This window comes from Crocodylus porosus, unplaced genomic scaffold (assembly GCF_001723895.1).
Source record: "Crocodylus porosus isolate Cpor-Errol unplaced genomic scaffold, CroPor_comp1, whole genome shotgun sequence".
NCBI lineage: Eukaryota > Metazoa > Chordata > Crocodylia > Crocodylidae > Crocodylus > Crocodylus porosus.
Genome location: NW_017728931.1, coordinates 102,706,207 through 102,722,817, shown reverse-complemented (window position 1 = coordinate 102,722,817; position 16,611 = coordinate 102,706,207). Strand labels below are relative to the sequence as shown.

The 16,611-nt window shown below is 42.5% G+C and overlaps 1 protein-coding gene across 2 annotated transcripts in view; it reads right to left on the bottom strand.

Moving 5' to 3' along the window:
- Positions 1 to 16,611, bottom strand: part of KCND2 (potassium voltage-gated channel subfamily D member 2) — a 481,391-nt gene that overhangs the window by 5,335 nt on the left and 459,445 nt on the right. The window contains exons 3-6 of one of the 2 annotated variants that reach the window (XM_019543431.1): positions 13,532 to 13,630; positions 5,936 to 6,031; positions 4,848 to 4,907; positions 1,246 to 1,493 (exon numbers count right to left, since the gene is read on the bottom strand). In XM_019543431.1, coding sequence (XP_019398976.1) covers positions 1,246 to 1,493; positions 4,848 to 4,907; positions 5,936 to 6,031; positions 13,532 to 13,630 — 503 coding nt within the window. The remainder of the gene's footprint in view (positions 1 to 1,245; positions 1,494 to 4,847; positions 4,908 to 5,935; positions 6,032 to 13,531; positions 13,631 to 16,611) is intronic. The other variant, XM_019543432.1, reaches the window with a different exon arrangement.

The following is a 16,611-nucleotide window of genomic DNA, read 5'->3' as shown; positions in this document are numbered from 1 at the left end:
TGTGCACTAAAGAACTCCACCATAGGAGTTATGCCACTAACTTATGGCAGAGTAAATTAGTTTCCTGCAGCCTAATAGGGCTATACATGTAGATGCTGAGATTTTACTGCAGAACTAATTAGGCAGCTCTACAGTAAACGTCTTATGTACATGTGCCCATTAAGTGTGAGATTTACTCCCATATCCTCATCTGTAAATTATTCTTATATGTTTGTGCTATGACTGGAAAGATATGAAAAAAGTCCCCCAGTGGAGAAAGGCTGTACTGAGACAGAATTAAGCCTGAAGGCTGAGGGTATGGATGCTGTTCCTGCAGTGATTGGGTCACTCCACTGAAGAATAGCAAAAAGAAATATACCCCACCTGCAATTAAGCAAACTTCTGAGCTGCTCCTGGAAGTGAATTCCCCACCTGACAGTTATTCACAAGTTCACTTAACAAGACAATCCCTATAGCAACCTATGCTGGAAAAAGATTCTTTTTAAAATGGAAGTATGTAATTCACCTTCAACATACTTTTACATCTAGTAAGACCTTCACAATGTTTTCCAAAGCTGTACCCGTATACGTAAACATTAGAGCCAAGGGTTTCGTTTGTGCGGGTGCAGGAAAGTTAAATAAATTCCTTCCTACCCTTTTCTCCTGCATTTATTTATTTATTTTTAATAACTCTCCTACCCAGGGAACATGTTTTTCTTATTCACTAGGCATTCATAGAAAGGAATGACACCCTTATGACTAGGGCACTAGCCTGGGACATGGCATATTTGTTTTCAATTCTCAGTTCTGCCACAGATTCCCTGAGGGAACTTGGGGAAGTCACAATCTTCCTGTCTCTTTATATTTTGTCTATAAAATGAGACTAGTATTCCTTTTCTCCCACCCCTTGTCTGCCACACGTGAATTGTAGACTCTTCCAGTAAATATTGTCTCTTAGTTTGTTTGTGCAGGGCCTACTATAATTGAGCCTCAATTTCAGCTGTTGACCCCTAGGTACTACTTCAATACATATAAGCTATTACAAGATCTTTTTTATTTTTTTTGTGGTTTGTATTTTTATTTGTTCAACATTAATTTTTCAGGAAGACACTGGTGCACAGACACTGGTATCGGGGTCCCCATTTTTGGGCAAATGATTTACCTTGGCCTGCTCCTTGATCTTACCCACCTGGGCCAGTGTCTTACCCTAATGAACAAGGGTTAGCCAAAGAACCACCTCTCAAATCACTGTTAAAATTTAAATACCTGTTAGATAGAGGTGTTCGCTCCATACATCTGATCTGGATGGTGCTGAGTTCTTGTACGCTTCCTTGACGGCTGCCGGTTACATTGGTGTTTGGGATACGGAATGTCTTTTTATGTCGGCGTGAGCAGCAAGTGCTGGTAACCCCTTGTTGAGAAGAGAGAGAAGGACTGTGGCTTGAGGGCCGATTGACTGTGGAAACCTCCATACAGCTTTCTTCATAGGCTTGTTCATCCACAAATTCATGATTCTGGTCCACAGGAATCCAAAATGTGGCAAAAGTGTATGCACAGAAACACAACCACACAAACATAGTATGATTAGCACTGAGAATATTATTCTGATCAACAACCCCTCCCATATCAGGACATGCTTAAAGGATTAATTTAACATGATCAAAGAGCCTGGGAAAGTGAGAGGATGAAGTCTAGATTACAGTTTTCAATCTGTAGCAGCCTGGGCTGAATATATACTAAAACTGTAAATGAAGAGTCAAAATGATCAAACTAGGAAGTTATTGAGTTATCAGCAATACAAAATCATTCACCAGAACGTAAATCCTTATTCAGGTGGTCATAATAGGTATAATCCTAACAATACAAATATAGTGATATTCCGTAGGGTTCTTTTTTTTTATTATACTTCTGTAAATGCTCTAAGTGACATTTGTAAAAGAAAGAAATCCACACTTCTATTTTAAATATAGTAAAATAATGCTGATTTTGATCTTGGTACCAGTATGTGATGCTCCATTGGGTATACATATGAGAAATTATGACTCAAAATGTATTTCAAGATACAGGAATAAATCTACATTTATCAAAAAGTGAGTCAGAAGCTAAAAGAAATACCAAACATTCCATAGAAAACTTATCTTGGCTAAACATCACGGATCAGTTTATTTTAATCAGTTTAGAAAATAAAAATTTAATTTAATAAAATTAGTCTTTATTCATAGGATCTTTACTTAGACAGCAAGGTATAGGCTTATCATGATCAGTGTCACAGAAAATCCACTTAATACCCATTTTTACTTTGATTCTTTTTGATTCACTCTGATAAAGATTTCAAATCTGTATTCATAATATTATGATATTCAGTTTCTCACTGTTTCAAGAAGAGTGACTTGATGTCATGGCTTTCAACAAAAGCAACATATATAAAAATGCATGCAGTAGTCTTAAGGTAGCAGCCCAAGACTAAATGGAAACAAAATGCTGTACACCGAGACAATTGCTGTTTTCACATTTGCAGCTGTTGGTGGAAAAACTGTTTAGTTTGAAAATGGTTTGGGAATCATATTCTGGGTTGCCTTAGAGTCTATGCAATTCCAATTACTTCATTACTGTTGGTTCTCAGCATTTTCATTTTCACTTTTAGGCAAACTAATTTTCTTTCCTAAAGAAATGATCTACTAATACAGAATATCATTCAGATACCCAGAAATACTCTGTATATATTCATGGTTTCCCAAAGATATATAGTATAGCTAGAAGAAGATAAGTACACTTGATAATTTATGAGAAAACACAAATAGCCATTTAATTTTGTTACTACTATACTAACATTGCTAAATATTTGCTAAAAATTGAACTGTCTTCTCCAACATGCTACTACTGTTTGCTTTCCTTCAGACCCACTTTGACTCATGGATAATCAGGTGTCATTTCGTGTGGAAGGAAGTAGTGTAATGATTTCAAATGATACAGGGAGGAAAATACTATCCCTGTAACTTGCTGGAAAATTGATTCCAGGGCACACATCATTCATAAACAAGACTTTAAATATGATTACAGCCTGGCTACAGAATGCAGAAAGAGAATTACTTAATAGCCATCTTTAGCTTCTATATAGTGGCTTCCAGTATGTTTGCCAAGAACTCTGTCAGTTTTTTCAAATTGAAAACAATTTTGTGCTTCCTAAAACTATTGCAGAGCAACCAAATAGAATTCAATTAGTGGGCTCTATTGAAGAGAGATGCTGAGCAAACTTTTAATATAGACTGGTAATATTCTGAAATTATAATAATTACTCAATTTAATATTCAATTATACTTGTCAAAAATATCAAAAGTTAAAAAGTCCAGAGTTCTTCTTTGAGTGATTAACTAACCATCTGTATATCAGATAAACAGATATCCTACATAATATACAACTCTTGGCCTTAGAAATACAGTTTTGGAAAGGAAAGAAAGCTATGGACTACAACAGGACACCAAATGCACTTCTTAGAAGAGATGACAAGAGAGGAAATTGTATTGCAATGGCCTAAAATGCTGGCAATGAGAAGGAGCCTCAAGCCCTTAAATTCCAAAGATGTTTCTTTGCATGAAATTGCCTTTGACTTCTGCTGTAGAGGCTTAAAAGGATTGGGGAATACTTATCAGTAGATGAGGACATACAAAAGAGAGCCTTTCCTCTTACTTTTAGGAAAAGCACAAGCTGGTCATGTGATTCATATAACAGACTGTATATCTGGGCTTAGAAAAGTAGAGGTCTGCCAATGTGGGTGAAAAAGCAAGCAAAATTATATGCATATTCTATAAAACATGATCCAGCTTCTACATTTTTGAATAGTCAGCAACATGTTAAAAAAGAAATGGAATATGTTCAAGGTTTCCACCATGAATAATTAGAGGAGATGGGAAAACTTCAGGGTTGGATCTATGTTTCAAAGTCAATGGCAGTCTTTCTATTGACTTGTATGACAGTTCAACCTGGCCTGGAGTTATGGCTAGAGTCTGGAAACGTGTTTGTAAAAAAATCATCTGCAAAGTGATTTCTAAAGCAAATCACCCCAGATGAGTTCTACTACAGTTTGCCTCAAAAGCACTCCAAAGGAATTTACCTGCAATAGAACAGATAACGTGTAGTCACCCTATCTTGTCAAGTGAGCCACATTTTAATGTTCATAGAAAGCCAGACATTCTGTACTATTTTTCCCTAACACTTACATCAGATACGAACATTAAAAAAGACAGCATGTAAAAAACATAAGCACCTGTGAGATGACACATCAGTATCTAAAAGACAGATAACAACTGGAGCATTTTAATTACAAGGTAATGCTGTGGAAATAAAAATACAAGTTATATACATGTATAATTTTATATTTATTTTAAACAGCTAGACACATCTTAACATGTTGTATTTTGGGGGTCTGGTGGTGAAAGCTCACTAGAAATGTTACTGGAAAGCCAGCAGTTCTTTGACTCGCACACAGAAAAAGCTTGATTCTCCATCACTGTGATTCCGTCACTATGAGGGGCACTAATAACTGTAAGAGTGAAATTTAACAGGAATTGTTGAATTTTGAAATGATGTCACCTGGTGCATGTGCAAAGACAGAAAATCTCTGATTTTTTTTCCTCCTGTAATGCACCTTCATAGATATATAATTTGGAACATAGCCACAGAGATGAACTCAAATCACAAAATTCAAATTACAATTCAGATTTTCAGCGGCTAAAATTTGACTCATCTCTGTCCTTCAACAGTTGTTAAGAAATGGAAAGAACAGCACAGTCCACACTGATGGTCACTACCACAGATTTTGTTAGGGGTAGCTAGTTCTTACAAATTGGAGGTAAACTTATAAATGGTACCTTTGTGGCTGTTGAACAGCTTATTGATAAGCTGGGATCATCCACAACATAAGATAGACCCTACATGGCAATAGGGTCAAAGGAAAAAAAAAACAAACACAAGGACAAAAGTAGATTATTTTAGTAATCTCCAACACAAAGTCATTAAATATACAACCGTTAAATTCAATATAATTATTCTTCCTGTAGCTAACTTCCTGAGAAATAATAAACAGGAAGTGATGCCAGAAAAGTAATGTTTAATGTCTAATGTTGTAAAACTAGCCAGAATTGGCCAGAATTGGCCAGAATTGTCTATGTGAACAAGACTGAAGCTTGTAACAGTTACGGGATCATAAATTATATCTTAATTTAACAGTCATAATTACTGTGTAGTTTTTTAGATATTACTCAGTAAAAAGAAGACTGAATGTGTGATTATCAGCCTTTGTAACTGCTTGGAAGTGTTTAATCAATACAGATATATATTGTTGTTTATGAATTATCTAGCCAATTCCTAGAAAGGGGTTTGATGCTTGAGCTGAAGCCAAGAAAAAACTCTGTTCCTCTGTACTTTCGTGTAAGGACATTTCAAACTAAGATGCTGAGGGTTTTTCTCTTGCTGTCACTCAATTAAAGTTGTGCTTGCATTGCAGGACATATCCAGCATCTCACAGTATTGATTCTGAGGATCCAATTGTTCAGCCATTCCTTGGGCAAAAGCTTGGATTGACTGAACTGGGAGATTTACATGAGTAAGGAGTGCAAGACTGTACTGCAGAAAAGAGTGTAAATGTGCACATACAAGAATAACTTTGTGTGTTTATAGATATATAAAAAAATCAGATCCTCAGCTGGTGTAAGCTGGGCTTTCCTGAAGTCAGTGTCCTCACACCCAGCAGAGAATCTGACCAAATATTTTGACAAATTATTAGGTATATTGCATGTAAATAAAATATAAAAGTTTAAATATAAACACAATCTATAGTAGCCCTTGATCCTGGTTAATGACTGTAATGTGACTGATCATTAATTAGAAGAAAGAAGCCACTGCAACCCCCCATATTTATATTATAGTTTACGGAAAAACATTGTTTCCTTTTTCTTACCGTGGTTTTTTCCAGACAATGGAGCAGGTGGTGATGCTGTGTTTCAAAGCAAGAGCCGGATTTGCTAACAAAGGCCTGTTCTTCTTCACTGGAGAACTGTTAATACATAGAATTCCGTATTACTCGTATTTGTGAACAAGAAGTCCTTTATCCAAACGTTTGATCAGAACGGAACTGGGCTCTATCCTGCAACACATCTGCAGAGCTTTTATCAGTTGAAAGCATCATAGTGGGCATATCTGCACGTGCATTTATGCTGATTTAAATTTACTGCGCAGTAAATGGCAATAGGCTGGAATCTACACATGCAGGCATTAAAGCTCATTGACACTGTACGTGAACTGACTGACTTGGAACTAAAGTTAGTCCCATGTTAGTCCACACACACAGTGTTACTGTGCAGTAAGGCATCTATATGTATGTTAACATGCAGTAACTTAATCAGGTGTAAATGTGATACCTGTATCATGCAGGTATCAAATTTATGCTCAAGTCAGCATAAGTCGCTATATTTACTGCACAGCATGGACATAAACATGTAGATACGCATGTGTACCATGCAGTAATTTTGGCTACTGCGCAGCAAATGTGCACATGTAGACATAAGTGCACATGCACCCAGTATGACATAATTTAGTCTGGGCAGGATTACTTTTTGGTATAGGCTTCAAAAATATTTTCTCCCCCTTTTTGAAAGTTTGCATGTTAAACATGTTGGCTAGGTACAGACATTCAAAAAGCCCGAGGAAGAATTGATCTAAGTTACACAGTTTTTTTTCTGTAGTTTAGATTGGTGTAACCCGGTCTAATATTTGCACCTCTCCCCCACCAAAGGGCAAATATGTGTTCTGTTCGTTACTATTTTTAAACCAGTCGGTGTGTGCCAAACTTTTGTTCTGTTGCAAGTATAGACCATTTTCTGATCACTTATACCAGTAAAACTAATGCCTGTACCAGTAAAACTAATGCCTGTACCTGGCCTTTATGCATTGTTGTGAAGCATACTGTACTTCCACAGTTAGTTAAACCATATAGTTAAAGTGTGTGTGTGTGTGTGTGTAATAATATATAACTAATACATATGTTAAAATATATAGTTAACTAGTACAAGCTGCAGATGCAAACATCATGTAAGGTCGTGAATGTAAAATCAGCACATATTTAAAACTGTAATATATCTAACTGACAGTAAAAGAATTTTCCCCAGGCATGTGCCTTTTTTGAAAAGAAATTACACATAGCTTGCTCGTTTCCTCTTGGGGGTTGCTTCATAATGCGAAGAATTTGTGGTATTACACTTCACACAAAAAAAATCATGTCACTCTTCCCAAGCCGCTGAGGTTAGAAAGCATACAGCAAACAATATAGGCATTTACAAGGTTTACGTGGAAAATATCCATTGAATTTTATTAATCATTTTAATAATTATTCAATAGAGGGAAGTAAACTGAACTTGGATAAATATGGGGATATGTCAAGGTTAGCATTGGACATGAAGGTGGATGCAAGCAGTCCTAGATTATGGGAGGTATGAAATCCATCTTGGAATGTAGTTATCCTGGCCTTGTTAAAATGGTGTTTCTCAGGTAGGTCTGTCCCATAAAGACTGCACCTTTTCTCTGGTTTATTTCAGGGTTCATACAAGTGTTCAAATGAACTGGTCTAAGCTTCATGGTTTAGTCTGAGTAGCCTAAACCCCTATTGATAGAGCACCATGCAAGCATTCAGGGGAGGAAGCATGCAGGGAGTTTGTGCTGGTGAAAGTCTACCAGAAATTGCTGAGAGCAACTGAACATGCAAGCCAACCCTGATCTGGTTGGCTGCCACTGGAAACACTGTCCTTCCAGGGAACTTCTGCCCATAGTAACTCTTTCCTTCTTCCCTCTGTATTTTGTGGCTCCCAGGGAGAGACCCTGAGCGTGAGCCCTCTTCTGTTACTTGCAAGTGCATCATTTTCTCTGCTCTCATCCTGCTATGGATCCCTGTCACTTGCACATAATTCTTCTTGTTTCCCTGTGCAACTCTTACTGGAGGCTGTAACACAGGACATGTGTCAGTGTACAGATAACCTGGGAGATGATCATGCTGGCATACATCTTTTAGCTTAGAACAAGGCACCTAGTTCCTACATGGGGCCTCTTACTGTACTCTAAGTCTATGGCCACTAAGTGCCCTGGAATTGGCCAACTACTTCCACCTGGCTGACAAAACCAAGGCCTTCCCTAGATGCCACTGACTCTGGGGTGCAATGGCAGCACCTCCAGACCACTGAATGGTGATTTGGGGACAGCAACAACTAGTGGGAGCTCATCATCCTGGGCATCTGGGATGATGAACAGGGGCTGCAGAACTTCATGGACATCATTGCTGAGCTGCCCCCCGGCCCCCCCCCCACACACACTGAGTGGCCGGACATCAGCCTAAGCCCATCCCTGACTCCAAGAAAGCACGTCGCCATCACCATCTGGAAGCTCACCACCCCTGACAATCTATGCTACATCACCAACCAGTTTGGCATGGGCAAGACTGTGGCCAAAATGATGGTCTGGGTGGTGTGTGGGGTCATCTAGGACATCTTGGCAAACAGCTTCATCTACCTTGTCAGCCTTCAGGAGGTAATTTCTGGCTTCTGCCCTGATGGGCTTTTCCAGCTGTGCCTGCCCCAAGGTGATTTGGAGTTCATCAATTGCAAGGGGAGTTTTGTCATGTTGCAGTGCATCATCAGCCACTATGGCCACTTCACCTGCATTTTTGCCAGCTGAGTGGGCAGTTCCCACAATGTCACCCCCCTCTAGATGGTGAAGAGTAGATACCACACCTCCAGGACCCCCAGCAGCAAGTTTGATGCAGTTCTTATCTGACCTCTCATCACTGGGGACCTGGCCTATGCCCTCCTTCCCTTGCTCATGAAGTCTTGTACAGTGAACCTATACCACGAACAAGAACTCTTTCACTGCTGCCTCAGCAGGTATAGCATAAGAATATAAGAACTGCCATTTACTGGGTCAGACCATAGGCCAACTTGACAAGTATCTTTTGGCACACAGTGGCAGAGAATGGATGCTAAAAGGGAGAGTGAACTGGGTATAACCAGGGTTTTTTCCACTGTTGCTGTCACTTGCAGCCTCCAGCATTTAAGGGCTAGAAGCTCTGATTCAGAGGCTGAGTCCCTAACTCCCATGCCCAATAACTATTGATGCCCCTTTCATCCAAGAATCTGCCCAAGCCCTTTTTGCATCTTGCTAAACTGTCAGCCTTCACAACATCTGGTGGCAATGAGTTCCACACATCAGCAACCTCAAGGCAAGCTGGAGGGATCTGAGCATGTGCTTCAACATGGCTACTGTTTTTTTCAACATGGAGGATCTGTTTTTTTTCAACACGGTACATACCTGCCATTCCTTAATGCCACTGCTTGTGTCCTGCACAATATCTGTAAGGCTAGGCAGGAAGTCTTAAGCAAGGCTTAGGCAGAGGAGGCACAGCATGCCAACAAAACCCAGTGCACCAAGACAGTGCAGCACTCAGGGGCAAGCTATAGTGTGCCTTTCCCAGAACATGCATTCCTAAGACAGGCTAACTGGCAGAGAGTCCAGGTCAGGGAAACTCTGATGGATTATCTCCCAGGCCACCCAGATGGGAGGTGGTCCCTGGAGGATTAGGGCTTGAGGGCCTTTGGAGGTGAGAAGCCCCAAGCCACTGAGCCTCAGCCTTGGGAAGCGGGTTCTAGACCACCAGAGGGGTGCTATGTGTCCTCGCAAGAATAGAGGGAGGAGGGGGGAATATGCTTTCCTTGAAGGGACTGGGGCTTCAAGGGATCTTGACCATTCATTACAGTGACTGCTCCTGCTATGAGAGTCAGAGCTGCTTTCCAGCCACAGACTTTGCAATGTCATTAAGGACTAAACAGCCAAATGATACCTGCAAACCTCACCAGGATCCTGACCTTGGAACAACCTTGCTTTAGCACAGTCCAGCTGTGTTTGCTTTCTCTTGTGGAACTTCTGTTTCCTCCACAGCGAAGGAGGTAGGGATAACCCTTTCTGGCCCCTGACTTACAACAGTTCTTATCACTTTGTCTTTTCACATGTCCCTGACTTGACCTTTCTATATGTCACCTGTTTCTGTAGTATGGCATGGCGGGTGTAGAACACTAACACCCACTACTGCCCATAGTCTTTCCCTGTGCTGAATAAATAAACTCTTTCGGTCATCTTTTCAGGGCACGGTGGGGGATGCAGGATCCTTCAGTCATCTGCCTTCTATGAGGGTGCTTGGAACAGCTGTTTAATTAGGGTTTGGCCGGGGAACAACAGGGAGCAGAATTCACAAGAAGGTAAATGGAGGAGGTGGCCTTGGTTCCCACCAAGGTGGAAGGGGAGACAGGGTAGAAGGGGTGTTGATGTTGTCCCAGTGTTGGGGGTGTGATTTGCCAGCTCTTCTCAGTGAATAAAAATGGCCTTGAGGGTGATGTGACTAAGCTGGATTTGTTTTCAAATTTGTTCAGGGATGGGTTGCAAAATGTTCAAGGATGTGGGCTGGACATCTCAGGTCACTGACAGAGAAAATGGGGGAGCAGTGCTGCAATCTGGCCAGCGTGGAATGAATGGTTAAGCAATTAACTCCCTGGGCCAGTTGCTTTGTCCAGAGAGGGTGGAAACATAATACCGTCTCCCACTCTCTCTAGCCACACGCCAGATATTCTCTTCAGGGCTTTGGCCGACAGCAGGATGGTTGGCGGTTCTGACCACGAGGATACTCAGTAGTGGCCATGTGCCACCATGGGATAGGAGGGAGGATGGCTACAGCTGGTGGGGCCCCATTGACTTGCTACCACCTTGCTCTCATCAATGGATATTGATGATACTCTGTCCCTGCCCCAAGGGGGCACTCTGTCCCTGCCCTCTTCACTCAGGTCCCTGCCACAAGGGGACACTCTGTCCCTGTCCTCTTCACTCATGTCCCCATCATGTCTGTGCAGTGCAGTATTAATCCTGCACCTCCCTGGGCAGCAGGTTCTGCCTCAGCACCATCAGGATCAGTACTGGGATTGGGAGGAGAGGTGGGTGCTGTTTGTGTCCCCACACAACTAAGCATGGGAGGGGGTGCTCTTTGGTTCCCTGCACCGTAACCAGGAGGCCTGGCATTCAGTCTCTGCATCAGTAGCAGGGACCCTGGGGCACTGTTAGAGGAAAGGGACCAGAACACCCTTGACCCTGACATGGGAAATGGTGTCTCTGGGCACATAACTTCCTCTACATTCAGTGATCTGTTGGGGACAAGGTGCTTGTCCCAAGGTCACCTGAGATGTGATTGGCACAGCATTGGTGTTCATGTCCTATGTTTTGATCACTGTGCTGTCAGAGCTGTTGCCTGGGTTCTGCCTTGGTGCCCATTGCCCTGCCATTGAGGAACAGGTTGAGGGAGGAGCTGAGGTCCAGCTTCAGGTGCAGTGCATCTCCTGGTTCCCCTGTGTTTGCTGGGGAGATGCTGCTGTGCATCCAGTCCCACCCTGCACTGTCTGCTGCAGGTCTCCTTTCACCAGCTGCAACTCCTTTCCAGTGGTAGTATAGGTGTGCAGACAGCCCTATCTCTTGTGAGGATGCAGGATAGCTCCTTATGGAAGAGCATGGTGTGCCCCCTGCCTCCAGGGGTCTGATTGGTGTGAGTCTACTTGAAGCTGGTCACCACCCATTTGGTTTTGACCCTGCACTGTGACCAGTTCTGGTCATGTCCCCATGCTCTCAGCTCTGTGGCAATCTGCTTGTAAACCTCCTTGCTGCAGTGCATGCTGTGGAGCTGCTCCTGGGTCTCCTCCTCACCCCCAAAGGCAATGAGATCCCCCATTTCCTCATTGGTACAGTTCTGCCCTTGGCTGTAGGTAAGGGAGAAAGATGGGGTAGGCTCTGCCATGGACTTTGGTGGTACCCCTGGGATCTGGGTGTCTGTGGGTGGGTCTGGATATTACAGGATGAGAGAGGATCTGGCTGAGATCCTGGATGTAGGTTGGGGTGGGTTGTTGTGGGTCTTGGCACATGGCTTCCTCTGACCTCAAATGGTTCGGGCCCGAATGACTTTCCACTCCAAAGTGATTGGAGTATAGCTGGCCATGTCTCCTCAAACCCCAACTTTTGAGGGGCATCCACTTGCTGCCAACAACTCTGCTAGCAATACCCACTATGCCTTGAGCTAACGTGACTCAGGTATTTGTTGGCAATGGTCAGGCTGGCCAGACTCCCCACAAGCCCTGAATTTGGCAGGGTCACCTTTCCATACATGTCTATCTGCCCCTTACCCTGGATATGAAATGCCAGAACTGGTTCATATGTGGAAGTGGGTCCATGCTGGGGCCTGTGCCATGGGGTGTTCAGGTGTACATCTTCATTTCTGGAATTTGGGGTCTGTGTCATAGTCATAGGGTCCTGGGTTTATGGTTCTGTGCTTAAATCTTGTTGTTTTTTTGGTCTGTGTGTTTGGTTCTGCATGTGGATCCTAGGGTGCTTTTTTCTGTTTACATCTTCTAAGAGGCCTTGAGGCCAGGTCCAGAGCACACTTAACACAGATATACAGGACTGGCAACTCTACAGAAAGCTCTTGCAGCTACCAATCATTATGGATTTGTTAGACAATCATTGGTTAAAAACAATAACTCTGGCAGCCATGACTGGTACTCAGGACTCTCCACTCCTAGGGAGGTCTGTAAACACTAGGCTCAAGAGACAAGCCACCTCTTATCTGCCATCTCTCTGCCCCCATGTCTTTGTTGCTCATGCGTGTCCTATGGGCAAGATTTAACAAGAAAGTGCGGAATATACTCACATAGTCTATTTTATAGGTCGGTGGTGAAAGGACTACCTTAGGAAGTGGGAGATGTGGGTTCGAGTCCTCTCAGGGTTGCAGGGGGGTCTAAATCCAGATCTTCCATTTACTGGAGGAGTGCTCTTGAAAAAAAGGTGGGTGCTATTGCCCATAAGCAGAGGTGAATTCTGTCAGTGTGTGTCAGTGGCAGGTGTGCTTGGAACAGGGCTAACAGATTGGGTCCCTCTGTGGACTTAGGGGCTTCTCCAGACTGCTTACACTGGAGTTAGGTGCCCATCTAATGAAACTGTATTGCTTCTAAGCAAGGCCAGAAATCAAGTCTAGGCACCCGAGGTATTCTGCAGTCTAAAATGGGGGTACCTCACAAATCTTAGTGCTCATTGAGTTTTGTGGCTTGTGGAGAACTGCCAAACTGGATCTCTTTTTGGAATTTAGATGCCTGAATACTACCTCAAATTCTGCTTAAGTTCTGTTACACATTTACAGTATCCAATCGGCTTGGGCGCTGAGTCCCTTATTGGATCTAGTAAAAGTTTAGGAAATGTTTGAACCCAGGGGTTTTGTCCAGCATTTTTCCTCAGTATGTTACAGAGAGTCACAAATCTTGTAATCTTCCTCAAGCAATAATAATTGTTCAATTTATCCTTTCTTAATCTATTTCTAAGGGTAATATTACTTACGGAGTGAGATTGGCTTTTCTTGATGACAAATAGAATACACTACTGCTACACTGTTATTAAGCAGATATTCTGGAGGTGGAGTACACAAATACATTACCTGCTGCAGCTGGTTACTCAGTAAGCCATTTCGTTTGCTCTGCATGTAAGCATTAGCACTCCCACTCTTTGCTGCACGAATTCTGGCAAGCCTGGCTTTCTACATAAAGGAAACAAAAGAAAGAAACAGTGCCATTTCTGTTTGTATTCATTATTCTATTTATACAAACAGCTAATTGGAGTCAGCCATTTATGAATACTAATGTCATAATTACCAAAGGGTTGCTTTACACTGGTCATTCAGGTGCAGCAAATCAAGAAAATTTTCCCATTTAAAATGCAAATTATCTGGAAGTTTTTGTTTGTTTGCATGCATTAACTAAGAAGAATGATTCTGGAGAAGTGGCTATACATATTTTTGCAACATTAGCAAGTTATTTTCCCATTTACTGTGCCTGTGTTTATGTAATTTCTTCTGCCTTATGGTTCAGAAATATTGCTTCTATCTCAGTTTACTCCAATCCTGTGCCTTAAGTTAAAAGTTCCTTGAAAGGAAGGGCAATGATCCAAGAGAACATGACATTTCAACTGCTGTGAGCCATCAAGTGCCTCCACGGTTCCTCAGATCATTCTAATTTTCAGAAAACTATGTGTAACAGAAGGATATAGAAAGATGTCATTATAAATAGCTGTTAAATTCCTATGTCCTTGCTAGTGCTTTTCTGCTCGCTGTAAAGAGTCTGACATATCTTGTGACATTAAGGATACTTAATATGGATCACCATTTGTCCTAATCTTATGAATTTAAAATGCAAACGGCTGAGAGGGGGAGATAGAGCTATGTGAGATTATCTCATGTTTGTGCAGGTAGGTTGCATCACATTAATGGAGGGTCTGTGAAAGGAGGACAGTGGAAAGAAAACAGTAGGGAAGCTCAAAAAAATTTCAGTTAAAATTGCCATTTTAAGTTACTGCAGACTGAACAATGGGAAGCCAATGTTGCAGATGAAACCTGGTATTTAAAGAAAAGACTCTTCAAACCAGTAACACAGAAAACAAACAGCAGAGTATCTTTCATTTTGTTGGCTTTTTGGAGAGTGTGGAGTCTTGGCTATTATTCTGCAGCAATTTTTATGCCTAGTTCTTTGCATATGTCAGAGAAAGAGAGTTTGAGATTTGCTTAGATTTCTGGTTCCTAAGGCCAAGAATCAAACAATGACAGCAGCCTAACTGAGGGGGGCAACCAGGGTAGTGGCCCCGGACACCCCTTTGTTGGGGGTGTTGAGATGAACCAAAAGCATCTATTGTTGCAGAGGCAGCTGGTTGCATTTCTACAAGCGTTACGGTAGGAGCTGGCGCTGCCCCACACACCCTGGGTATAGCGCTGCCCCACACACCCTGGAGCTGCACTGCTACACCTTTAAGCAATGGTTTAAAATTAGATTAAAATAAGCAATCTTGAATTACTGCAGTAGAACCCAGAATGATGAACCTTGAGAATCAAGTGTGAAGTTCTGGTTCAATGCATTAAGGATTTTCAGTTTTAGCAATTAGTGAAGGGAAATTTTCAGAAAACAGGGAGAGAAATCTCTGTCCCTTTTTTCTCATATGGCATTATTGAATAAAGCCACTGTCTCCCTCCTATTGGCGTGACATGACGGAGTCCTTGAAGAATCATCGCAGAAGAAAGTAGCAGGATCAGTACATGCTTGACCCTCTCCCAATCTAGTTAATCATGATTTGGTTTTGAAGGACAAAAAAATATGTTTTTCTGCATGTTTAGTGTCATGGTTGTAAAAATAGGGACTATTCTCTGCAGCAAAGCAAAGCAAAGCAAGCCAATCCATGAGGCAAACTGAAAAGAACTATGGAGGCGATCTGCTTTATAGTACATGGCATGGACCTGCAGGTTCAGAGACTTTTTCTGCCGCTGCTACAATTGTTCCAAAAGTAAATCAGACTACGTGGAGCATGCAAGCATCACTAATAGCCAGATCCCAACTGACCTTAAAAGTAAGCCCTGGGAGCACTGCTGAGAAATAAACCCCAGCGCAGGCTGCAGCACCTGCTCCACATGTGCCCAGAGTAGACAGCATAGAGTAGGCAGTGCAGACAGTTTCCGAGTGGGCTTGGGTGCCACAGACTGGCCTGTAGTGTACACTGCAGCCCCATGTTCAGGTTCTCCCCAGACAGGAAATGTATCTGTGGCCTAGTGAAGAGGACACTTCCCCTGCAAATGGGGGGAGTGCAATTTTTCCATCTTGGGCCTACCGCCAGTACCATTTATACATTTTACATCAGGCAGTCACTGGTTACAATACAAAAATACTTCTGGCACCCCAGGACAGAACCTAGGATTTCACCTTTCCAGGGACCGCTGTATCCACTAGGCTACAAAGTGACACTTCCACTTGCTTACTCTTTTCCCTTTGACCCCATGAATCTTGTACACTTGGCTGCACAGTGACCCAAATTCAACAGGAGGGAACTTGTTGAAAACCCAGTCCATCAGTAAGGGCAACCCCTAGAGAGTCACAGGTCTGAGTATGAGTCCTGTCAGAGTGTGATGGGGCAAGAACAGGCAGTCACTTAGTTGTGAGCCTAAGGAATAAAGAACCAAGGCAGAGTTTAGGTCATTAATGGATAGATGGATGGGTGAGGGGGGCATGAGACCTGAATCTCTCTAGTAGGGGAGCCCCAGAATGGAGCAGGCTCCCTTAGGGACTTCATACTCCTCATACTCCTGCTTCCCTTCTTCCCATGACCTTCTGGCTTTAGCTCCAGCAGGAGAGCAGCATGGTGGTGCAAGAACATGAGTGAGTGAATTAAGGGCAATCTGGGAAATATAGTTCTGTTGAACAGCAGCAGGTCAGGGATAGAAGCTGCTGCTGGGAGGAGATGCCATCCCAATTTTTTGCTTCAGAAAATGGGTGGCTTTTTGGTAGTTTGGCATTAGTGTCAGTGACAAAGCAATAGGGTGACATCTCCGCTCAGGGGCAGCGAGCTCTAGTTGCTCCTGTGCTGCTGGCCACTGCTAGAGCCTCCAGAGCCATGGCCTGCAAAGAAACTCTGGAGGAGTCCTGGCAAATTACAGCTCTGGTTCAGGCCCTCCAAGCACTGCTTTAGACTGCAAGCTTACAT